This window comes from Episyrphus balteatus, chromosome 2 (assembly GCF_945859705.1).
Source record: "Episyrphus balteatus chromosome 2, idEpiBalt1.1, whole genome shotgun sequence".
Taxonomy (NCBI): Eukaryota; Metazoa; Arthropoda; class Insecta; order Diptera; family Syrphidae; genus Episyrphus; species Episyrphus balteatus.
The window spans coordinates 25,056,179-25,082,622 of record NC_079135.1 but is presented as its reverse complement, the minus strand read 5'-3'; the positions used below and the strand labels follow the sequence as shown (position 1 = coordinate 25,082,622).

Sequence of the window (26,444 nt, the reverse complement as noted above, 5' to 3'; positions counted from 1 at the left end):
TTAAAAAAAAACCTAAAAATTACAAAATAAATGTTTGTTGAATTTTCGGTCAAAATCCTAGGTTAATCCCTTGTCGAAAATAACGCATTCTAAAAATTATCTCGGATTCTATCGAGTGAGACATCAAAAGAAAGGTCTTTCTAAGCTCTATTCATTTAAGAAACCTAAAAATTACAAAATTAATTTTTGTTGAATTTTCGGTCAAAATCCTAGGTTAACCCCTTGTCGAAAAAAACGCATTTCTAAAAATTATCTCGGATTCTATCGAGTGAAACGTCAAAATAAAGTTCTTTTTAAGCTCTATTCATTAAAATAACCTAAAAATTACAAAATTAATTTTTGTTGAATTTTTAGGTTTTCGGTCAAAATCCTAGGTTAATCCCTTGTCGAAAAAAAACGCATTTCTAAAAATTATCTCGGATTCTATCGAGTGAAACGTCAAAAGAAAGGTCCTTTTAAGCTCTATTCATTAAAAAAAAACCTAAAAATTACAAAACAATTTTTTGTTAAATTTTCGGTCAAAATCCTAGGTTAACCCCTTGTCGAAAAAAAATCAATTTTATAAAAATTTCCTCCAAATCTTTCGAGTGTAATATCAAAAAAAAGGTCTCTTCAAGCTTTATTTATTAAAAAAACCTAAAAATTACAAAATTAACTTTTGTTAGATTTTCGGTCAAAATCCTAGGTTAACCCCTTGTCGAAAAAAAACGCATTTCTAAAAATTATCTCGGATTCTATCGAGTGAGACATCAAAAGAAAGGTCTTTCTAAGCTCTATTCATTTAAGAAACCTAAAAATTACAAAATTAATTTTTGTTGAATTTTCGGTCAAAATCCTAGGTTAACCCCTTGTCGAAAAAAACGCATTTCTAAAAATTATCTCGGATTCTATCGAGTGAAACGTCAAAATAAAGTTCTTTTTAAGCTCTATTCATTAAAATAACCTAAAAATTACAAAATTAATTTTTGTTGAATTTTTAGGTTTTCGGTCAAAATCCTAGGTTAATCCCTTGTCGAAAAAAAACGCATTTCTAAAAATTATCTCGGATTCTATCGAGTGAAACGTCAAAAAAAAGGTCCTTTTAAGCTCTATTCATTAAAAAAAAACCTAAAAATTACAAAACAATTTTTTGTTAAATTTTCGGTCAAAATCCTAGGTTAACCCCTTGTCGAAAAAAAATCAATTTTATAAAAATTTCCTCCAAATCTTTCGAGTGTAATATCAAAAAAAAGGTCTCTTCAAGCTTTATTTATTAAAAAAACCTAAAAATTACAAAATTAACTTTTGTTAGATTTTCGGTCAAAATCCTAGGTTAACCCCTTGTCGAAAAAAAAACGCATTTCTAAAAATTATCTCGGATTCTATCGAGTGAGACATCAAAAGAAAGGTCTTTCTAAGCTCTATTCATTTAAGAAACCTAAAAATTACAAAATTAATTTTTGTTGAATTTTCGGTCAAAATCCTAGGTTAACCCCTTGTCGAAAAAAACGCATTTCTAAAAATTATCTCGGATTCTATCGAGTGAGACATCAAAAGAAAGGTCTTTCTAAGCTCTATTCATTTAAGAAACCTAAAAATTACAAAATTAATTTTTGTTGAATTTTCGGTCAAAATCCTAGGTTAACCCCTTGTCGAAAAAAACGCATTTCTAAAAATTATCTCGGATTCTATCGAGTGAAACGTCAAAATAAAGTTCTTTTTAAGCTCTATTCATTAAAATAACCTAAAAATTACAAAATTAATTTTTGTTGAATTTTCAGTCAAAATCCTAGGTTAACCCCTTGTCGAAAAAAAAACGCATTTCTAAAAATTATCTCGGATTCTATCGAGTGAGACATCAAAAGAAAGGTCTTTCTAAGCTCTATTCATTTAAGAAACCTAAAAATTACAAAATTAATTTTTGTTGAATTTTCGGTCAAAATCCTAGGTTAACCCCTTGTCGAAAAAAACGCATTTCTAAAAATTATCTCGGATTCTATCGAGTGAAACGTCAAAATAAAGTTCTTTTTAAGCTCTATTCATTAAAATAACCTAAAAATTACAAAATTAATTTTTGTTGAATTTTTAGGTTTTCGGTCAAAATCCTAGGTTAACCCCTTGTCGAAAAAAAAACGCATTTCGAAAAATTATCTCGGATTCTATCGAGTGAGACATCAAAAGAAAGGTCTTTCTAAGCTCTATTCATATAAGAAACCTAAAAATTACAAAATTAATTTTTGTTGAATTTTCGGTCAAAATCCTAGGTTAACCCCTTGTCGAAAAAAACGCATTTCTAAAAATTATCTCGGATTCTATCGAGTGAAACGTCAAAATAAAGTTCTTTTTAAGCTCTATTCATTAAAATAACCTAAAAATTACAAAATTAATTTTTGTTGAATTTTTAGGTTTTCGGTCAAAATCCTAGGTTAACCCCTTGTCGAAAAAAACGCATTTCTAAAAATTATCTCGGATTCTATCGAGTGAGACATCAAAAGAAAGGTCTTTCTAAGCTCTATTCATTTAAGAAACCTAAAAATTACAAAATTAATTTTTGTTGAATTTTCGGTCAAAATCCTAGGTTAATCCCTTGTCGAAAAAAAACGCATTTCTAAAAATTATCTCGGATTCTATCGAGTGAAACGTCAAAAGAAAGGTCCTTTTAAGCTCTATTCATTAAAAAAAAACCTAAAAATTACAAAACAATTTTTTGTTAAATTTTCGGTCAAAATCCTAGGTTAACCCCTTGTCGAAAAAAAATCAATTTTATAAAAATTTCCTCCAAATCTTTCGAGTGTAATATCAAAAAAAAGGTCTCTTCAAGCTTTATTTATTAAAAAAACCTAAAAATTACAAAATTAACTTTTGTTAGATTTTCGGTCAAAATCCTAGGTTAACCCCTTGTCGAAAAAAAAACGCATTTCTAAAAATTATCTCGGATTCTATCGAGTGAAACGTCAAAAGGAAGGTCTTTCTAAGCTCTATTCATAAAAGAAACTTAAAAATTACAAAATTAACTTTTGTTGAATTTCCGGTCAAATTCCTAGGTTAACCCCTTGTCGAAAAAAAAACGCATTTCTAAAAACTATCTCGGATTTTTTCGAGTGAGACATCAAAAGAAAGGTCTTTCTAAGCTCTATTCATAAAAGAAACCTAAAAATTACAAAATTAATTTTTGTTGAATTTTCGGTCAAAATCCTAGGTTAACCCCTTGTCGAAAAAAAAACGCATTTCTAAAAATTATCTCGGATTCTATCGAGTGAAACGTCAAAATAAAGTTCTTTTTAAGCTCTATTCATTAAAAAAAAACCTAAAAATTACAAAATAAATGTTTGTTGAATTTTCGGTCAAAATCCTAGGTTAACCCCTTGTCGAAAAAAAAAAACGCATTTCTAAAAATTATCTCGGATTCTATCGAGTGAGACATCAAAAGAAAGGTCTTTCTAAGCTCTATTCTTAAAAAAACCTAAAAATTACAAAATGAATTTTTGTTGAATTTTAGGTCAAAATTCTAGGTTAACCCTTTGTCGAAAAAACGCATTTCGAGTGAAACATCAAAAAAAAGGTCTTTTTAAGCTATATTCATTAAAAAAACCTAAAAATTAAAAAATTAATTTTTGTTGAATTTTCGGTCAAAATCCTAGGTTAACCCCTTGTCCAAAAAAAACGCATTTCTAAAAATTATCTCGGATTCTATCGAGTGAAACGTCAAAATAAAGTTCTTTTTAAGCTCTAGGGGTTAACCCCTTGTCGAAAAAAAACGCATTTCAAAAATTATCTCGGATTCTTTCGAGTGAGACATCAAAAGAAAGGTCTTTCTAAGTTCTATTCATAAAAGAAACCTAAAAATTACAAAATTAATTTTTGTTGAATTTTCGGTCAAAATCTTAGGTTAACCCCTTGTCGAAAAAAAAACGCATTTCTAAAAATTATCTCGGATTCTATCGAGTGAAACATCAAAAGAAAGGTCTTTCTAAGTTCTATTCATAAAAGAAACCTAAAAATTACAAAATTAACTTTTGTTGAATTTTCGGTCAAAATCCTAGGTTAACCCCTTGTCGAAAAAAAACGCATTCCTAAAAATTATCTCGGATTCTATCGAATACGACATCAAAAGAAAGATCTTTCTAAGCTCTATTCATAAAAGAAACCTAAAAATTACAAAATTAATTTTTGTTGAATTTTCGGTCAAAATCTTAGGTTAACCCCTTGTCGAAAAAAAAACGCATTTCTAAAAATTATCTCGGATTCTATCGAGTGAGACATCAAAAGAAAGGTCTTTCTAAGCTCTATTCATTAAAAAAAAACCTAAAAATTACAAAATTAACTTTTGTTGAATTTTCGGTCAAAATCCTAGGTTAACCCCTTGTCGAAAAAAAAAACGAATTTCTAAAAATTATCTCGGATTCTATCGAGTGAAACATCAAAAAAAAGGTCTTTTTAAGCTCTATTCATTAAAAAAAACCTAAAAATTTCATAATTATTTTTTGTTGAATTTTCGGTCAAAATCCTAGGTTAACCCCTTGTCGAAAAAAAAACAATTTCTAAAAATTATCTCGGATTCTATCGAGTGAAACATCAAAAGAAAGGTCTTTTTAAGCTCTATTCATTAAAAAAACCTAAAAATTACAAAATTAATTTTTGTTGAATTTTCAGTCAAAATCCTAGGTTAACCCCTTGTCGAAAAAAAAACGCATTTCTAAAAATTATCTCGGATTCTATCGAGTGAGACATCAAAAGAAAGGTCTTTCTAAGTTCTATTCATAAAAGAAACCTAAAAATTACAAAATTAATTTTTGTTGAATTTTCGGTCAAAATCTTAGGTTAACCCCTTGTCGAAAAAAAAACGCATTTCTAAAAATTATCTCGGATTCTATCGAGTGAAACATCAAAAGAAAGGTCTTTCTAAGCTCTATTCATTAAAAAAAAAACCTAAAAATTACAAAATTAACTTTTGTTGAATTTTCAGTCAAAATCCTAGGTTAACCCCTTGTCGAAAAAAAAAACGCATTTCTAAAAATTATCTCGGATTCTATCGAGTGAGACATCAAAAGAAAGGTCTTTCTAAGCTCTATTCATTTAAGAAACCTAAAAATTACAAAATTAATTTTTGTTGAATTTTCGGTCAAAATCCTAGGTTAACCCCTTGTCGAAAAAAACGCATTTCTAAAAATTATCTCGGATTCTATCGAGTGAGACATCAAAAGAAAGGTCTTTCTAAGCTCTATTCATTTAAGAAACCTAAAAATTACAAAATTAATTTTTGTTGAATTTTCGGTCAAAATCCTAGGTTAACCCCTTGTCGAAAAAAACGCATTTCTAAAAATTATCTCGGATTCTATCGAGTGAAACGTCAAAATAAAGTTCTTTTTAAGCTCTATTCATTAAAATAACCTAAAAATTACAAAATTAATTTTTGTTGAATTTTCAGTCAAAATCCTAGGTTAACCCCTTGTCGAAAAAAAAACGCATTTCTAAAAATTATCTCGGATTCTATCGAGTGAGACATCAAAAGAAAGGTCTTTCTAAGCTCTATTCATTTAAGAAACCTAAAAATTACAAAATTAATTTTTGTTGAATTTTCGGTCAAAATCCTAGGTTAACCCCTTGTCGAAAAAAACGCATTTCTAAAAATTATCTCGGATTCTATCGAGTGAAACGTCAAAATAAAGTTCTTTTTAAGCTCTATTCATTAAAATAACCTAAAAATTACAAAATTAATTTTTGTTGAATTTTTAGGTTTTCGGTCAAAATCCTAGGTTAATCCCTTGTCGAAAATAACGCATTCTAAAAATTATCTCGGATTCTATCGAGTGAGACATCAAAAGAAAGGTCTTTCTAAGCTCTATTCATTTAAGAAACCTAAAAATTACAAAATTAATTTTTGTTGAATTTTCGGTCAAAATCCTAGGTTAACCCCTTGTCGAAAAAAAACGCATTTCAAAAATTATCTCGGATTCTTTCGAGTGAGACATCAAAAGAAAGGTCTTTCTAAGTTCTATTCATAAAAGAAACCTAAAAATTACAAAATTAATTTTTGTTGAATTTTCGGTCAAAATCCTAGGTTAACCCCTTGTCCAAAAAAAACGCATTTCTAAAAATTATCTCGGATTCTATCGAGTGAAACGTCAAAATAAAGTTCTTTTTAAGCTCTAGGGGTTAACCCCTTGTCGAAAAAAAACGCATTTCTAAAAATTATCTCGGATTCTATTGAGTGAAACATCAAAAGAAAGGTCTTCCTAAGCTCTATTCATTTAAGAAACCTAAAAATTACAAAATTAATTTTTGTTGAATTTTCGGTCAAAATCCTAGGTTAACCCCTTGTCGAAAAAAACGCATTTCTAAAAATTATCTCGGATTCTATCGAGTGAAACGTCAAAATAAAGTTCTTTTTAAGCTCTATTCATTAAAATAACCTAAAAATTACAAAATTAATTTTTGTTGAATTTTTAGGTTTTCGGTCAAAATCCTAGGTTAATCCCTTGTCGAAAATAACGCATTCTAAAAATTATCTCGGATTCTATCGAGTGAGACATCAAAAGAAAGGTCTTTCTAAGCTCTATTCATTTAAGAAACCTAAAAATTACAAAATTAATTTTTGTTGAATTTTCGGTCAAAATCCTAGGTTAACCCCTTGTCGAAAAAAACGCATTTCTAAAAATTATCTCGGATTCTATCGAGTGAAACGTCAAAATAAAGTTCTTTTTAAGCTCTATTCATTAAAATAACCTAAAAATTACAAAATTAATTTTTGTTGAATTTTTAGGTTTTCGGTCAAAATCCTAGGTTAACCCCTTGTCGAAAAAAACGCATTCCTAAAAATTATCTCGGATTCTATCGAGTGAGACATCAAAAGAAATGTCTTTCTAAGCTCTATTCATTTAAGAAACCTAAAAATTACAAAATTAATTTTTGTTGAATTTTCGGTCAAAATCCTAGGTTAACCCCTTGTCGAAAAAAAAACGCATTTCTAAAAATTATCTCGGATTCTATCGAGTGAGACATCAAAAGAAAGGTCTTTCTAAGTTCTATTCATTTAAAAAACCTTAAAATTACAAAATTAATTTTTGTTGAATTTTCGGTCAAAATCCTAGGTTAACCCCTTGTCGAAAAAAAAACGCATTTCTAAAAATTATCTCGGATTCTATCGAGTGAGACATCAAAAGAAAGGTCTTGCTTAGCTCTATTCATTAAAAAAAAACCTAAAAATTACAAAATTAAGTTTTGTTGAATTTTCGGAAAATAATCACTCTTTTTACTAATTTTTAATCTTTTTTTCGAAGTTATGACGATTTTCTATATTTTCCCTTAAAAATAGAAAATGCTTAATATTATTTTTACTAGCTCCTTCAAGTACGATTTGATTACTGTTATTCGGATATTATCTGAGGTAAAGTTCCTATTTAAAAAGATTTTAGACGCTCGCTGTTCTCGATTAGTTTTATATAAGTTTCCGTTTTCGTGTCATCTTCTATTCCCTGAAGAAGTGAAGATTCATTTAGAATCAAGCTTGATAGCCAACAGTGATTCCAAAATAAGCCACCATAACTTCAACGAGCCTATAATTCAATCAGTTTCAACAAAGTCACCGTTAAAATTCCCTAACTAACCTTTGTGTGATTGCTATTTGTCTTATCTTTGATTCACCTCTATTACACCATACCACCGCCTATATTCATTCTTCCACATAAATGCAACAATTGAATTATTATCTCTCTATCAGACACCACATGCATCATTTCGTCGATTGAAATAGTTAACCAAACCAAAATGCCTTTTGTGCACAAAAGACCAAACAAAACCATACACATGCACCAAAAATCCGTTTACAATTGGCACATCAGAGCTCTATCAAAAAACCAAACCTCCCCAAAAAATCCTTTTACCAAGAATAAATCTAGAACAATGCAGTGACAACCTCAACACAAAACAACAAAAACCTCTGTTTTGTTGTTGTTGTGAAAGGTATTGAAAAAGCTAGCAGAGGAGAGGACCATGAACATAAAAGGCCAGACAGTCGCATTTTATATACGTTAATGGTTCGAATGCACTATCCTGAAGTAGTTATAAAGAGTCCTTCTCACTTTTTGGTTATATATATGGTATAGAGAGTAGCTTTTGGCATCGAATAGTATTTCGTTTTTGAAACTCTGCCAGTTGAATACCAACACACAAAGTCTTCTCGAGAGGCGAGCGGATTATTTTGTTGAATGAATTCGAAAACTAATATATTACAATGCGTCCTTAGAAAAGCTGCAAACAGGTCCACAAAACGAGATACAGAGCAAAAGAGAGAGACAAAGAGCAAAAAGGGTGTATTGTGTGATAGTCGCCTGTTGGCGACTGCTCTAGGTTGCAGGCAGGCTTCAGGTTGCAGCAACATTTGTTATCTTAATTCCAATTCAATTTTCAACATTTCATAGAAAGAGAGAGAGGTTTTTAGGAGGGCTTTTTTCTGGTACTGGTTGCTCTGTTTCCAATTTTTTTTTTCTTATTTTTCCAAAAGGTCCTTCCGTCTATGATAGGTCCTGATTTGTTTGAACAAAAATTATTTGGGAATCATCCAAATGTGTGATGAAGTGTTTTTGTGTGTTTCAAGGCGTTTTGTTGGCAACCAGTACCAATTTCTAGTATATTGGTTGGCCCTGTTTGATTTTGTTTTTCCCAAAAAAAAAAAGAGAGATTCACCTCCGCCTTCTGGGTGCCACACTATACCACTCTCCTTTTATGACAGACCTTTGATTTATGAACGCAAATATTTTTTAATTTGTCGGTTACAATGTATGGTTTGGTGGAGAACCACCAACTATATTTTTTGGCTCACCTTAGATATAAACTTAAGTGACACTTTATTGTGGCAACAAATGGATTTATTGATTTAAAATGGAACAACACAAAACAGAGGACACATTCGTGCTGACAAACATACTACTGGAGGAGTGATTATTAAAAGTAGATTGAATTGATGGTGATTGAAAAAGTGATTTGGAAAAAATGCAGTGTAAATTAGGAAGGGTCATTAGATTGGGGTCGATAAGTAATTGTGACCATTAAATTTGTTATTTCGAAGGGAAATGATATGACAGGTCAGTAATGTTTCCAATTGAAAACAAGGTGAATAAAAACAGTTTATATCAATTACCTGCTGAAGAAATGTTGGTAATATTGCAATTCCTAGTTTGAATCAGGGTGAACATTTTAGTGAAAACCGTACTATTCAAAATATACCTATGCTTTTAAGAAAGGGATTTACTGACTTATAAGTCTTTCAATGAATTGATCCTATACACTGAGAAAAAATAGGGCACCTTAAATAAAGAAAAGATGGTGTCCACCTTAAATCAAATCCTATTAAATCAGAAATATTCAGAGATATGCAAAAAAAAAAAGTTTTTTCGATTAATAATTATTACAATGAATTTTAATAAAAAAAATTTTCACACTTTCAATTGATTCCTTATCGAACAGTAAAAACTATATGTTTCTATGTGTTTCACAGTCTGGACAAAAATAGTATTAAATGAGTTTTTAAAAAAAAATTTTCGCCTATTTTTAACTTTGAAATCGATTATTTCAAAAACTATTAATTGTGTTATATTAATTTAAAAATTAAAATCAAATGTACAATTTTTCCTTTCGGAAATGGTATCATTTATTACTGTAAGTGTTGCCGTTGTTTTTTAATATTTTTTTTTTTTATTTTGATAATTTTTTTTTAGAAAACTGCCCCTCCCACCTAAACGGGGGAGATAGACCCCCCTTCCAAAGAAAAAAATGTTTGTATTGAGCTCCTCTACAAAAACCCGTTATCAAATCCTGGCGCCCAGGTTATCCTACTACGTGCCGAAACAACATTTTTGTTCTATACCTAAAAATTCGAATTTCTGTATCTGGGTTGAAATCGTAAAATTTTTTTTTCTAAGCCAATCATAAAAAAAAACTCGTTTGATTTGGAAATAAATATTATTTGAGAATATATTTTTAAAGCAGCATGTTGTTGTGAAAATATATACTTTAATTTGATGTCGAAGTTGGGTAAATGACGAAAAAAATGGAATATTTGAACTTTGACAGCTTACAAATTCTAGTTGGTTTAACCGAGTTACATGTTTTATACATTATTGAAAAGGTATATTTATCTCCTATTAGAAACTGTAAAAAAAAGCGAATATGGGTAAAAAATTGTCGAAGCTAGAATTTTTTCAATGGGTGAAGGTCCAAAAAACCGTTTTTTGCCCGTAACTCCAGATTTTGGGGGTGTTAGGGGATTTTCAAATACCGTTTCGTATTCAGTGCGACTAGCTCTACAAAACCTAATAGGTCTCCGCCCGCATATATTTTGAGTGTTACACCGTGTAATAATAGTTTCCATTTTTTAAATCATTTTTTACTTGCTCAATAGGGCAAGTATTGGTTTCGTGTCAAAAAAAAAATTCGAGGTTTTAATCAAAACTAACATTACGATGATGGAGAAGCCCAAAAAAGTGGGTTTCGTCATGACGTCCGTCGGTCTGTGCGTCGGTGCGTCGGTGCGTCGGTGCGTCGGTGCGTCCGTGCGTCCATCTGTACAAGTAGCTACAGCCTAAACGGGTGGACGGATTTTCTTGAAATTTGGTATGGATGTTTTTTTCGTAATTTCCAAGGTTGGTTTTTTTTTGTTTTTTAATATCTCGCTTAGAACGTATACCTCCCATACAAAATTTTCGAGTTATTGTAATTTTCTCGAAAACGGCTCTAACGATTTTGATTAAATTTAACACACGTAATGCTGTATATAGTTCTAACATAACTGCATTTTTAGTTTTTCTCAAAAAATACGGATAGTGGAAATATGGTCTTTACATTTTTTTAAATCGCGGATGTCGGCTCTTCCCGTACATCATTATGGAGTTATTGCAATTTTCTCAAAAATGGCTCTAATGATTTTGATAAAATTTTGCATACGTAATATTCAAAGTAATTGCAGTAAAACTGCGTTTGTAGTTTTTCTAAAAAAAGTCAAGTCAAATAAAAAAAAAATTTTTATTAACTAACATTTGGCCTCCATGCCGGCTCTTCCCCTACATCAACCAAATTTCTTAAAAATGTATATAGAGGCTCTAATAACCTACAAGTTAGCTAACATAAAAGTGCTTTGAACTGCAAGAGCAAGTACGTGCGGCCCCAGTCGTGCATTTTATTTTTTAATGGATAAATTAATTTCTTTGAATTTTTTTTTTACTTCGTTCCTATTTTTGTACAAATTCGTTTCATTAAAATAACTTTCGTAAAAAATCAAATTAAAAATATTCTTTTATAAGTTTTTAAAAACCTTTAATAATTTTTAGCAATTTTGACAAAAAACAAAAGATTGTTCAAAATTTTAATAAAACAAATTACATAAAAAAAAATATTTGAAATCGTTGGGCGCCATTTAGTAGCGACAATGACCTGACAACCAAATGTTGTCAATTTGATCACAAAATCGTTAAAACTACATGCTTGTGAATTCGATAGCAAAATTGTAAAATTCATAACAGGTGCTGTAATTTTTACAATTTTGTGATCAAATTGACAATATTTGGTTGTCGGGTGTACCCTTCCGAAATGTTATAAATTCTCAACGCGGCGCTAAAAATGCTCTCAGTGTGCCTTTAAGAAAAAAAATTGTTTCTAAATTTTGCCCCTAAGAAAAAAAATAAATGCTTGTATAAAATTTGTATTTGAAATATCTCATATTGAATTTCAATTATAGCCATTTGATCCTAGATACAACCGAATCAGACTTATAATTTTTGATTGACAATGTAGTATGGTGTGATTGCATAGTGTGCAACAGGTGTCGGAACATTCACAACACTTGATGAGTATGAGAATCCTTGAGAAGGTAATGGCACTGAACTAGAAGCCGACAATTGAATTGGTGATGCAACGAGCGGAGCACTTTGGACAACCGAAATTCCATTTCCAATAGCTGAATAGGAGCTTCTTAATTTTGCCTGCTCTATGGCAAGTAAATGTTCTGCCTTAGCCCTGGCTACTTCCGGAGTGTCGACAACTGGCTGTGGCAATTCAATTGGAGCTGGAACGGCAAGAACTTGGTAACCAATTTGATTTTTGGCTGATGCAATTGCGGCAAAATGTTCTGCTTTAGCCTGGGCAACTTCGGGGGTATCCTGAACTGGTCGTGGAAGTTCAATTGGAGCAGGGACTGCAATAACTTGGTAACCAACTCGGTTCTTAGCTGCTTGAATAGCAATGAAGTGTTCTGCCTTAGCCTTGGCTACCTCAGGAGTATCTTGAACTTGTTGTGGTATACCAGAAACAGCAAGTGGAAGTAATTTTTGTCCACCCAATCGCAGTTTGGCTTCTTCAACAGCAGTGAAATGAGCAGATTTAGCAGCAGCAACTTCTAAGCTATCAGAAACTTGTTGAGGTAAATTTTGAGCTGGAATAACTGGAGCCTCAACAGGTTTTGGCAAATTGGTTGCAGAAACTCGGAAACCACCAGCATCAGCTACATAGTTGGCAGTTTGTAGAATGTTGTTGGAATCAATGTAGCTGTATGATCCTCTCGTAGTTCCATCCAACGATTTTGCTTCCTGCTTAGTTGACAAATGATCATTATATCCATAAGCGTATTGACCAATTCCATCTTGAGAATGATATTGACTCGAAATAGCTGGTGCAATTAGGTGACCTGGAGCCAAATACAAAGTACTGGCAGAAGCAACTGCTATTAAAGTGGAGAATGCAACAAATAATTTCATGTTGATGGAACTATTGAAAATGTCGGTGAAAATCAAAAACGCTGCTAGTGACGATATGAATTAGTACTCGCTTCTGAGATGTCTGATTTGGAAATCAATGAGAACTTATATTTATACTGATTTTCTATTCAAAATTGTTTCCACCTTTTCATTAAAGAAAAAAACTACTTTTCACTTTTCTTCTACCGCACCAAATCTTGTTCTAAGCTGTTGATATCATTTGCTGTAAAAATCATACATATAACCTAATATTGATAATGGTTTGTTAATTGATAGTGGCTTGGAAGTGAAGAGCACACTTGAGCTAATGACCATTTAATAAAGTAAGTTGTTCATGCATACTTAGATCGATCATCAACAATACCTGTTACCGATTTTGTGCGGTAGAAAAAAGTGGAAACAATTTTTGAATAGAAAATCAGTATAAATATTAGTTGTCATTGTTTACTAAATCAGACATCTCAGAAGCGAGTACTAGTTCATATCGTAACTAGCAGCGTTTTTGATTTTCACCATCATTTCCAATTAGTTCCATACCGAAATTCTACCAACATGAAATTATTTGTTGCATTCTCGACTCTACTGGCTGTAGCTTCTGCTAGTACTTTGTATTTGGCTCCAGGTCACCTAATTGCACCAGCTATTTCGAGTCAATATCATTCTCAAGATGGAATTGGTCAATACGCTTATGGATACAATGATCATTTGTCAACTAAGCAGGAAGTTAAATCACTAGATGGAATTACCAGAGGATCATACAGCTACATTGATTCCAACAAAATTCTACAAACTGCCAACTATGTAGCTGATGCTGGTGGTTTCCGAGTTTCTGCAACCAATTTGCCAAAACCTGTCGAAGCTCCAGTTATTCCAGCTCAAAATTTACCTCAACAAGTTTCTGATAGTTTAGAAGTTGCTGCTGCTAAATCTGCTCATTTTGCTGCTATTAATGAAGCCAAACTGCGATTGGGTGGACAGAAATTACTTCCACTTTCTGTTTCTGGTATACCACAACAAGTACAAGATACTCCCGAAGTAGCCAAGGCTAAAGCAGAACACTTCACTGCTATTCAAGCAGCTAAGAACCGAGTTGGTTACCAAGTAATTGCAGTCCCTGCTCCAATTGAACTTCCACGACCAGTTCAGGATACCCCCGAAGTTGCCCAGGCTAAAGCAGAACATTTTGCCGCTATTGCAGCAGCCAAAAATCAAATTGGTTACCAAGTTCTTACCGTTCCAGCTCCAATTGAATTGCCACAACCAGTTGTCGACACTCCGGAAGTAGCCAAAGCTAAGGCAGAACATTTGCTTGCCATTGAGCAGGCTAAATTAAGAAGCTCTTATTCAGCTATTGGAAATGGAATTTCGATTGTTCAAAGTGCTCCGCTCGTTGCATCACCAATTCAATTGTCGGCTTCTAGTTCAGTGCCATTACCTTCTCAAGGATTCTCATACTCATCAAGTGTTGTGAATGTTCCTACACCTGTTGCAAACTATGCAATCACACCATACTATATTGTCAATCCAAAATTATAAATTGCTTATGCTGTGCCTAGGATGTTTTATAAGCAAAATTAAATGAGATATTTCAAATACAAATTTTATACAAACAATTTTTTTTTTTGTTTTTATTTTTTTTTTCTAAGGAACAAAATTTGCAAAAATTGCCGCGTTGAGATCTTATAACAATTAAGAAGAATTTTATTTTAATACAACGCAACGGTAAAAACATGAAGCTAATAATTACAGGGTATAGTTACGAGCTACTAAATTTACTGAGATCGGAGTCGCACAAATGGCGCCCAACGTTTGAATGATTTCAAATACATTTTTTATTTTAAGTTGTATTAAAATTTTGAACAATCTCTTTTTTGTCTAAGAACATTTTGTATATATAATTTTTTCTGTTATTAGAGAACCCGGCCGAACAGCTTAGATTTTGATGATCTTTTTTTTTTCAAACGTCGGTAATTAAAAATACTTTAAAGTCTATAGATTAAAAATTGCCGGTGTTGCCGTTTTGATTTTTTAAATTTAATTGAAGATTTTTGTGAACAAAAACAAATTTTTTTCAAAAATTTTTCTTAAATTTCATAAATTAATTGATGCCAAAAGATTGTCTAGGAAATTCAAGAAAAAAAAATATATGGGAGTGAGGGACAGTCTTTCATAGTTCAAGCGATAGATGCAATTTTCTTATTAATTGACTTCAAAAACAAACAAAAAATATTTGAACACAACGGCAACACCTACAATATTCAAATATACATTTTTTAAAAGCTAGAAGCTTAGTCATATATGTAAAATTAAAATTAAGTTAATTGAATGAACGGCTTTTGAAAAAATGGTAATTGAACTCAGATTTTTGAAAAAAAAAAAATTATTGAAAAAATTTTAACATGTCGTTTTTTAAACTTGGTTGTAATATAAAATGCATTTATTTTCAAATTTTTTTGGCCGCATTTATTATGATTTCAAAATATAAAAGGAAATGTCAATATGTATTAGGGTTTATGAAAAAAATTAAAAAGTATTTCATTTTCGAAGAACTTTTTTTAATAAAAGTTTTGAAAAAAAATGTAACTTATTTTTTTTTTAAAGTTCAACATCTAAAAATAAATTATTTTTTATTCATTTAATAACCCTTACTGTTGAAAGTTAACTAGCAAAAAATTTAAGTTCCTATTTACCACTGTCTTTGAGAAAATTAATTATTTCAATGCAAAAATTCAGTTTTAATAAAAAAAAACCATTGAAATTGAAATAATTTTTCATTTTTTTTTTTTCAAAAGTGTGATATATTTTACCTTTTTTGCTTCGAAATTCAAATGATAATATTTATGGCCAAAAATTTTTTTTTAAATAAATTCATATTTTGTTAGAAAAAGTTTGGAAAAAAGTAATTTTAAATTTTTTGTTTGAGGATCATTTATTCAAAAAGTCTTGATCAAATTTAGTGGATTTAAATTTAAGAGATAAGAATGAGCTTCTGGCTTTTTAAAAATGTATTTTAAAATATTGTAGGTGTTGCCGTTGCTTTCAAAATATTTTTTTTGTGTTTGAGGTCATTTATCGCTTAAACGATCTAAGATTGTCCCTTACTGCCTTTTATATATTTTCCTTAAATTACCTAGAAAATCTTTTGCTATCATTTGTTTTATGAAATTTAAGCAAAAAAAATGGTTTTGTTAAAAAAAATTTTAATTTTAAAAAACAATACGGCAACACCGGAAATTTTTAATCTATAGACTTTAAAGTAATTTTAATTACCTATGTTTGAAAAAAAAAAATCGTCAAAATCAGAGCTGTTCGGCCGGGTTCCCTAATAATTTGCTTTAGTTACTCTACTATATCTTGAAATTGTTTTTTTTTTTTTTAGTTTAAAAAACAAAATTTTTCTTGAATTGGAGTTATTTTAAATTTGAAACAAAAATTGTACACCAATAAACAAGAAATAAAGCAACAAAAAAAACTGAGGTTGACACTGACCACTTTAAAAAGTAAACTTCATTGGGTATTAACTTATTTTCAGAATTAGTTTGTTTTAGTTTTAATTTTTCCAAAACATAAGGACTCTTTTTTATACATTTTCCAAGTACATTTTTCTCTCAACTTCAAAGCCCACTTAAGCATTAAAACTTACATTCTCTAAAAATTCCATCATTCATTCTCAATTGGTTCACTTAGTTTTTCCATGAAGCATCATTCTCTCGTTATATTTGCAGTTTCCTTATAATAAAACATCAAACAATCTTCTTCTTAACTTGTCCTTTTGAAATATTCCTCATAAAATTTCTCATCAAAACAACTTCAAAAATTTCAACATTTCACAAAAATATAAATGTATCCACACATTTCAACACATACAAAAAACCAACAAACTTCAATTTATTATTATCATTTCCATCGTCAGTCTGTTTGGCGGTGAAAAGAAAAAAATTAAAAAAAAAAAAAAAAAACAAGAAAATAAGAACCATCACCATACACAGATACACAGATAGTTAAAGCAATCCTCAAATTGAAAAACAGAAATTAATTAGATACTTTTTTTTTTTTTTTTTTTTTTTTTTTGAGTGCGAAAGTATCTTCGCATCTTTTCATTCACACTCATTCTCTGAAATTTTATTATGAAAAAAAAAAATGAGAAAGATAGATATAATTTCAATAGATGAGGGGATAAATGAATGGACAGAACGACTACGGACAGACGGATGGTGGGGACCAGTCTATTCTACACTAAAGCAATAACATTAGTGAAGTGCTGTTCAAACGAATTGAATTTATTCGAAAAATCGACAAAGCCAGTCGCGCCATTTGCCCCATCATCGGCATCATCATCGTGGAGTTTTGAAGCTAAAGCTCGTCTATTGAAGCCAATGAAGATGATGATGACGCCATCATCCTCCAATCCCATCCAAACTATAGCAATGGCTAATACACAACTCTCCAACATCGACATCAGGGTTTTGGTCGTGTACTTATCTTCCCATTAATGGTGCTGAATTGAAGCACTGGAAAGCTGAACAAATAACATCGAAACGGGAGCCCAACGCGAGGCTAACTATTGCACTTAGCTGCAGTTGGCCAATATTGTCCAAGCCATTGGATACGTGATTGTATATGTTTGTATGGGGTATATCTGTGTATTCTTTGTGTGTGTGTGTATGTTTGAGGGTGTTCAATAATCATATTTAATAACATTCGTATCCACATGGCTTGAGGATGCTTCAGAAATGAAAAGTTTCTCTCAGATAGTGGTCCACAAAAGTCGATGGTAGAAAGAGTCAGATTGAAGGGAGAAAAGACAAGAAGACAGAGTGAATGAAACTTTTTGAAGATATTATATTTAAGTGTCTGATGGTGCTGCTGCGTCTGCTTTTTTGTCGTATAGTTTTGATGGCAAAAGTGCTGCTTTCGTTGCATCTTCTTGTTATTTTTGTTTTTTTTTTGTTATTTGTGTTTTCGTTTTATTTGGGGGGTATTCAATGAGAAAGTGAACTTCTGTTGTTCGATGTTGAAATATATTAAGTGGGTGTTTTATGCACATTTGAACAATATAGAAAACGTATGTTCAAGCAGTTTTTTTTTGAAAGACATTGAACTTTTTAATAAAAAAGATAAAATTTTCAAATTAAATGACTAAACCCTATTATGGTAACCTCTTGTAGCTTTGAGTTGCAGCTATAGCAACATATGAGGAAATTTTTGACCTTGACTGGAAATGTAAATGCTGTTTACCTACTCTCAAAAAATGTTACAACTGCATTGTTTTTGGTATATATACTGCAAGTAATTTTTGATTAGTTTAACTGTTACAGTCAATTAATGCAGTCTTTTGGTTTACTGATCATGATTTTTGCCACTAGAGGCCGCTTTGAAAAATACCTCATTTATTAATTTTGAACAAGTAATTTAGAAGCTATAATGGAATAGATGAACATTCGCTATGGTCAGCTACAAAATGCCGAAGTTTAAAAAAGAATGCTTTTTATTTAAAATTTTTTGAAATTTCAATTTCTTGATAAGGCTTTTGCCGACTCTAGGGTGCGAATTATACAATATTATGCAATATTTCAACCTAAAATAAACAAAGAAAAAATACGTTTCAAACAATACCTCGTTTGTACATTTATGATAAGTAATTAAGAAGATATGGAGGTAGAACAGATAAATCTTAGCAGTAGTCGGCTTAAAATGTCAGAATTTCAATTTTTGGAAATGCTTGGAAAGATACTGCATTTGTTAATATATGATAATAAAGCCAGAAGCTAAGATTGAACAGGTGAACAACATTCACCGGCTTAAAAATGCCAAAGTTTCTAAGAATGCTTAAAAATCAATAAACTATTTTGGGTTTTTATTTGTTTGATAAAATTTTTCAAACTCATTTTACGTAAACAAAATTATTTCATGAATTATGCCTCTAGAGGGCGCCACATGCAACTTCATGTGATGCCTTATAACCTGTAACAAAGAAACACTAAAGACGCTTCGAAGGATACCTCACTTGGATTATTATGATAAGTAATTAAGAAGCAATGAGGGAACAGATGAACTTTATTATTATTATGAACGTATTATTATCCTGGATGACAGCGCACGGTGAGTCGCACACTAGTGTGGTACAAAAAATAATTTTTTTCGATTTTCGGTCGGGCAATTATATTAAAATTTTAGGCAAATTTCAAAAAACATGTTTTTATATTTTTAAAACATAATATATTTCAATTATTTTTTTTTTGAAAAAAAAAAACAATTTTTTGAAAAAAAAAAAAATAGTGAAACATCTCGAAATTTTGTTTGTAAGTGTTACTATATTATTTATTCAAAATGGCACATGAATTTTTTTTTTGAAAAATGTTAGAAAATTTGTATGTACAAAAAAATATTTTTACTTGCGATATATGTAGGTACTATATACAACATATATCAAGTTATGCATTCGAACAAAAAAAAAAGTTGAGATAAAATTTTTCCATGACATTACGATGGTAGAGAATGCCAAAAAAGTGGGTCCGGAAGTCCGTCTGTCTGTCTGTAAACGAAGCTACAGCCTAAACGGATAGACCGATTGATGTCAAACATGGTATGTAGCGTTATTTGGCGACTCTCCAGAGGGTTTTTTGGAATTAATTTTTTTGGACCAAAAATAACGGTACTTGCATATACCGAATTTAGTAAAATTGAAATATCTCAAAAACGGCTCCAACGATTTTATTTAAAAAATTCAAATGTTAGTTTTAAGCTAAGGTCTATCTTTTAATGAAAAAATTTTTTTTTTAAAACCATTATTAACGGTACCTGCCATAGAACAGTTTTTTTTTTTCAAATCCGATTATCTCCGAAACTACTTATTTGATTTCAGCTAAATTTTTTGTGAAGAAGCAATTTTATAATTTAAATATAACCCAAAAATAAAATTTAAAAAAAAATAATTTTCTTATTAGATGCTGATTAGTGAATTCTACAAAATGGCATACCAATTTTATTTTAAAACTTTTTTTTCCAAAAAATTAGTTTTTTAAAAAACGGCTCTAACGATTTTGAAATTTTTTTTTCTAAAAATGCATCTTAATATATCAATCAAAACTGCATACTTGCTCTATAGGGCAAGTATTGGTTTCGTGTCAAAAAAAAAAATTTAAGCGTTTAATCAAAACTAACATTACGATAATGAGGAAAATACGTATAATGGAAATATGGTATTTATTTATTTTTTTTTTAAATCGCTGATGTCGGCTCTTCCAATTCCCATACAAACGTTCCAACGATTTTGATTAAACTGTGCATACGTAATATTCAAATTGCAATAAAACTGCATTTTTAGTTTTTCTCAAAAAAGTTAATAACAAAAAAAAAATTATTTAACAATAATTTGATCTCCATGTCGACAATAGTCGGAAAAAGTATTTTGACAAAATGAACATTTTTTTTACTGATGAGAATAATCTATAACGGTTAAATATAAAATAAGAAAGTTGATGGTTATTTAATAAGAATATTATGGTGAATCTCATGATGGTCAATGTCAGTCAAATAGTTGGTATATTATGCTTCGAGGCTGCATTTTTTTGTATAAATAGTACTATTTTTTTAGGGAACAAAATATTTTGACAAACGTTCTTTTTCAACGTTGATAAGGTAAGGTAAGGTAATGCATTTTACATGTTTCAAGAACGTAAAAAACTGACAGACTTGTTAAGGCTCCGATTTGTAAAAAAGTGGGCAAAACGGCGGAACTTAACATTGAAATTAGTGCATCTTCTGTTGCAAGTCATAATTTCGGTGTGTCTGTTAAAAAAAAACCTGTGGAGAACTGAATTTATTATGTTAGCAAAAGTACCCTTCGCATTGAGCTCCAAGAAGATAAGTTTGCCATCTTTATGGGAAGATAACACAGCATTTACGACATAAAACAAAAATTGAAAAAAAAAAAATGTAATTCCCAAAGGAACATGTTTCATTTTTTACTTGCAATATATGTAACTATAGGTCAAGTTTAGGATTCGTAAGAAAAATCGAACTCGAGATAACAAATTTACATGACATTACAATGATGAAGAATGCCAAAAAAGCGATTTTCTTCAAACTTGGTTGTTAATAGTAAGGTGATACCCTAGGGAAAATTGAAAACTAACGGTACCTGCCATATAACGGAAATAGAAAAGTAATTTTTTTCCGAAAGCGGCTCTAAAGATTTTGATTAAAATTTTTGTGTGTATATAAGATTCAACTTTGGAATAAAAAAAAATTTTTAACGTAATGGTACCTGTCATAAAGCGGTTTTTTTTTTGTTTCTGAATATTTTTTTTTTTTTTAATTTTTAGATTTTTAATATTAGGGTAAATTAGGGCATTATGGCATACCTAAGCACAAACTCAAATATCTTTACTACGGACTACAATTTTTACTTCAATCATTTTTTAAAATTAAATTTCATAAAAACGTAACATAAATAAATTATTTAAGAATAAAAATTCAAGCTTTTTAACAAAAAATAAATTAATTTAAAAATAGTCCAAAAAAAACCATATTGCCCTATGTACGGGCAATATGGCGAACACCATTTACTTCGGAACCCTTTACTTTTTTTACGTATATTCAGCATTTCTGAAATATAATTGTTAATAAGTTTCATAAAATTAACGTTAAATTGAGGTTATTTTCAAATTTAAAAAAATGCAGAGTTACTTTTGAAATTAGTTTTACATAAGGGCATTATGGCGCAGTCGGGTATAATATAGCGCCATAATGCCCTTATTGCATCTGCGCCATATTGCAAAATATACACATATTCACAAAACTCCAAAAACTAAACACAATTCTTACTTCAGTTAAAATATAACAAGTGATATAACCAAACCAAAACTGTACTCTGCGTTTCACTCTTTACAACAAACACGTGCACTGTATACTTACCGAGATACACACAAACAAAAACAAAGATTTATTATATTGGAACCCAGAACCGGTATTTTTTTTTTGTTTTCTTTTTTGTTTGGCACAAAAATAATAGCACTGACCTGCGATCGTCACAAGGCTAGTGTTCGACGAAGGCCAAAGTTTCTGCATTGGTTTTATTTAAAAGTGAGTATTGGAAGTATGGTAGTTGAGAGGTGCGCCATAATGCCCGGTGCGCCATAATGCCCGAAGTTACCCTATGCATTTAAATTTTTTTTTTTTTGAAATATTTCGAAATATCGTTTTTAAGTGTAAATTAATTATTTCTTCAAATGGCACTTTTTTTTGAAAAATGTTAGAAAATTTTAACTTATGTATAAACAATTATTTTTTTTTTAAAAAACAGCTTTAAAGATTTTCAAATTTTACTATTATTATAAGAGCAAGTACGTGCAACCTTAGTCGTGCATTTTTATAAATCAAATCCAATTAAAAACGTTATTAGCAGCAAATTTTGCCATAAGAGCAAGTTCGTGCAACTCAGTCGTGCATTTTTTTTCGGTCTTGCTCTTAATTTAGCCATATAGTTTAACGTGGAAGCTGGAAGAGTATATAGGGTCATTAGTTTTCCTGTTTTCCCATTTATCACAATTAATCGAGTTTTTTAGTTTGATTTATATAATCTTTATGCAATAAAATATATGAAAAGAGTACTATTAAGTTCTATTTGTCAAAACACTTTCTTTGTTTTTATTCAGGAAATAAAAATATAAAAAAAGAAATATAGTGGTCATTAGTTCCATCTATTCACCCATTTAAGTTTCTGAGTATATAAAATACCATATAACTAAAGTCCACATGTAGCTTCTTCTAAATTGCTTTGTTTTCATCTAAACCTAACTCGTATTCATAGATTTTTATTAAGATTAAACCAATTTCTATTTCCAAACAATTTGCCTACCAGATGAGAAGGAAAAACTCTTATTCTTCAACCAAAAAAATTGAGGGCCATTCATGTTACTCATAAGGCTCCCCCTAAATCCCGAGAGATTGTATCTTAAAAACAATTTAGAAATAGTTTAAGAATTATTACACTCTCTCCTTTTCAGATAGAAAATTGATCCAAATACTCTGCCAAAAGTTCTATTTTTTTTTCTAAATTTTTGTACGAAAAACAAAACCGTTAATATTGTCGCCGGAAAATGGGCTTACTCTGCTAGTTGTTGCGTGAAACAGAATAGATTGCACCGAAGTTTATGGCTAGCATTAGAGAGAGCGTATTATAGTGTTGCAAATGCAGTAAATGTTGTGCATTGGTCGATTCGCCATCATTTGAAAAACATTTCCTGATGCGGTCATATTGGCAACTTAGTGCGGAGTTAGTAGAGGAAAAACACACACACAAACGATGTCCTCTTTGTTGGCCCATTTTTCGCGTAGGTCCCTCTGTTTGCTTAATGTGCATTCAGTGCCGCTTTGCTGTTCATATTTCAATTACAATCGCTTTTTAATGCGGTGATCAAAAATTATTACGGCCCTGGAGGAGGAGTGAGATGGGGAGGGGTGGCTGCTGGCATGTTGCGCCACAAAACAATTTTTTTTTTTTTGGTTTTATTATTTTATAAAATGTACATCAGCAAGCCTTGTTGAGCTTGATTGTGTGTGTGTGTTTGTGTGATGTGTTTACTGCGTGGCCAGTAAATTGTGTGTCCTTAATAACAGGATTATACATCGCCAATGTCGTTCACAGTCGAATATCGTACGCATCTACATAATTAAACGGACATTTTGAATTTATAATGCAATGTTGATAGCAAAATGGTGGGCATCCGCTGCCCACACCATTATTCTGCGTCCGCTGGTTTGTTTGCAGAGAAATGGCGAAGCGGAAGGACGCAGTTTTCTCGCTGTATTCGCATCAGGATATTTGTATAGAACTGGCGGATTATAATATTTGTAAGGAACAACGACGGGCCTGGCGGCAGTGGCGGCGGTAGCGGACGGACGGCTTTTGTATATACTCTGGGCCACGTTATGATTCATAAAGTTCGCGAAATTATTGTTTAAATGTGCATTAAATTTCATTGATGTATTGTTGGAAGATAAATCAGCCACAAGAACAAGGACGTTACGGCTGCTTACTGTTATGCTACTACTACTGCTTCCATTGTTGTTGTTGTTTTTTTTCTGCATTCGGCAATTTATTAGTTGTTTATTGTTTGCTACAAAATTAAAAATATACAAAAAAAAAAAACGAAATAATAAAAAATTAAAAGATGGGTTGAAGGTGGGCGGTCAGTCGAAATTAATAGTTATATAACGGTTTATCCTCTCTTTTTTATATAAGAAAAAGACAGTTATTTATGCGAAATTGATGGTATCTTAACGCAGTTAAATTATAAAAGCTTAATGGCATGAAAATATATATATAAGAATGGCATTCAACAGTGAATTTTTTGGGATAATATATCCTCACAAACCCTGTCACCCACGCACACACTTGGTAGGATATTTTATTATGCTTAAGGAGGTAGGTAATATTATTGATCTTTTGGCGGGAAATCGTTTTTGAAAAAAAATATGACCAAGGATGATGTCAGTTTATCGGTTTTGAAATAAATACGTTGTAATAAACAGTTTGTCTTATTATTCAGACTTTGGGTGTCTTTATGAATCTATAGGTGAAGCAAAAATTAAAAAAATTAAAAAAAACTTAAAGTTTCATCTAACATATATGCCAAAAATATTATACAGTTCAATTAAAGATAATAATGTAGGTATTCCAAGATTTAGAAGAAAATTTTAAGTAGTTTTGACCTCCAAAAACTTGATTTTTCAAAAAAAAATAATTTTAATTTTTTTTTTAATATTAATTTTAACATTAGGGTTACAGTGGCTCCCAGAAATTAAGCTATATGAAATAACAACGGAATGCTTTTTTTTGGAAATAAGGCCAAAAAAATCCTCATACGAGTTCTAGATTTTTTTTTTGGAAAAAAAAGTCTAAACTTTTATGCGAATTTATCTAAATTTCTTAAATTTTTCAAAAAATAAGTTAGTATGCCACTTTAAAGAAAATATTATTCAACACATAAAAATGAAATTTCGATAAAATTCATCAATCCATTTTCAAAATATGTTTTTTTTGAAAATTTTGAAAAATGTAAATTAAATTAAATTAAAATTAAATGTCATTTACGAGAAATTTATGAATTAAAAAAAAAAAAACAGTTCTACGGTTCAGAAAATATTTTTTTTACTTAAAATTTTTAGACCAGGGTCGATAATTTTTGAAACCAAAAAAAATCATAGTAGAATGAAACCCATTGGAAAAGGAGGTGAATATGATGAAAATTTAAGGAAAAATAAATTACGGGCGAGCCGAGTTCGGGAAGTGGGTGGGTTGAGTTTTTAATGGTAAAAAATGGTATATCTCAATTTCCGGCAAAACTACAAATCCTATAGAAAAAAGTTGTATGGCAAAGTTGTAGATAATAAAAAGATCTACAACTTTTTTATCAACAATTTTTCACATAACCTCAAAATTTATGTGAAAAATTAAAAAAACCGAGTTTTTGGTTTTTTATTTTTATCTTTTTCAAAAACAAAAATTTTTCTACGAAATTTGGTGAAAACTTACCTTATTATGTCCCAAATACACTGTAATTTATTTGATTTAAAATATTAATTTGTTCACCTTATTTTGACTTAATACCAAAAAAACACCCTAATTTTCAATCGAAAATTCACGTGTCAAAATATCAGCTTTTTTCAAAAAGTCGGTGGGCATTTCGTTCGTTAAAATGTCTATTTTCTGATGGTGTAAAAAAAATTGTACATTAGTATACTATAGAACATATTCTAGTAAAATTCAAAAAATGAAAAAAGCTTGAACTTTTTAATGTTTTTGAAGGCATCGGCACTGGTCTATTTAAGAAAATCTGAAGCTGAAGAATAATAAACTTGCCCTATAGTACCTTTACAGGGTGTCTCAAAAGTCAACGTCGAAATGAAAACAGTAGATAGGTTAGGTGGTGACTGTTATCAGAAAAATAATTTTAAAAAATCGCAGCCATATATTTTGGGAGTTATGGACATTCGTAAAAAAAAAAACAAAAAAATGGTCACCCTGTGACAGTCTTTCATGTGCCGTGACTACAAAATTTTACGTTTTTTCAATTATTTTTGATATGGAACCTTGAATAACCCTGGCTAACAAGTGCATTCAAAATTTTACATGTCCCTAATTCAATGAACCGTAGTGTAAAAAAAGTGCAGTACGACATTCCGACAAGTTACTTAAGAAGTTGGTGTGTTCAATTTTCTTTTTCAAAATGGTATAACATTGTTGAGAATATTCCATAAATAACGGAAATAAAAATATTTTTCTTAAGAAATCCCTGATTTTTCCATATTATTTAATTATTGTACCCATTCAGAATTGAATTTGATTTTTTAAAAGTTGTAAAGTGCTGATTTTTTTTAAAAGATAAACAAGCTTATATAATACTCTAAAGGTAGACTACGTTTTAGCATAGGTTTATGAATTAAAATAGTAGCAAAACATATCCTTTTGATCTTTTGACCGGGAATGCCGTAAACACTGCGTACACAAAGCAGAGAAAACTTAAGATTTATAGTCACGTCACATGAAAGACCGTCACAGGGTGACCATTTTTTCTCATTTTTTTTTTCGAATGTCCATAACTCCCAAAATATGTATATCGCAAGTATTGCATAGTGTTTTTTATCAACTTTTTATGTTACCTAAATTAGCATTTCTAATAAGAATTAAAGAATTAAGCCATAACAAAAGCC

At 30.5% G+C, this 26,444-nt stretch overlaps 1 protein-coding gene across 1 annotated transcript in view; it reads left to right on the top strand.

The window, feature by feature from the left end:
- The window catches only part of LOC129909329 (uncharacterized), a 34,007-nt gene extending 19,746 nt beyond the window's left edge, over positions 1–14,261 (top strand). Inside the window, exon 2 of the mRNA XM_055986416.1 lies at positions 13,160–14,261. Within this exon, the coding sequence (XP_055842391.1) occupies positions 13,160–14,261 (1,102 nt within the window). The remainder of the gene's footprint in view (positions 1–13,159) is intronic.
- Positions 14,262–26,444: the final 12,183 nt, after the last annotated feature.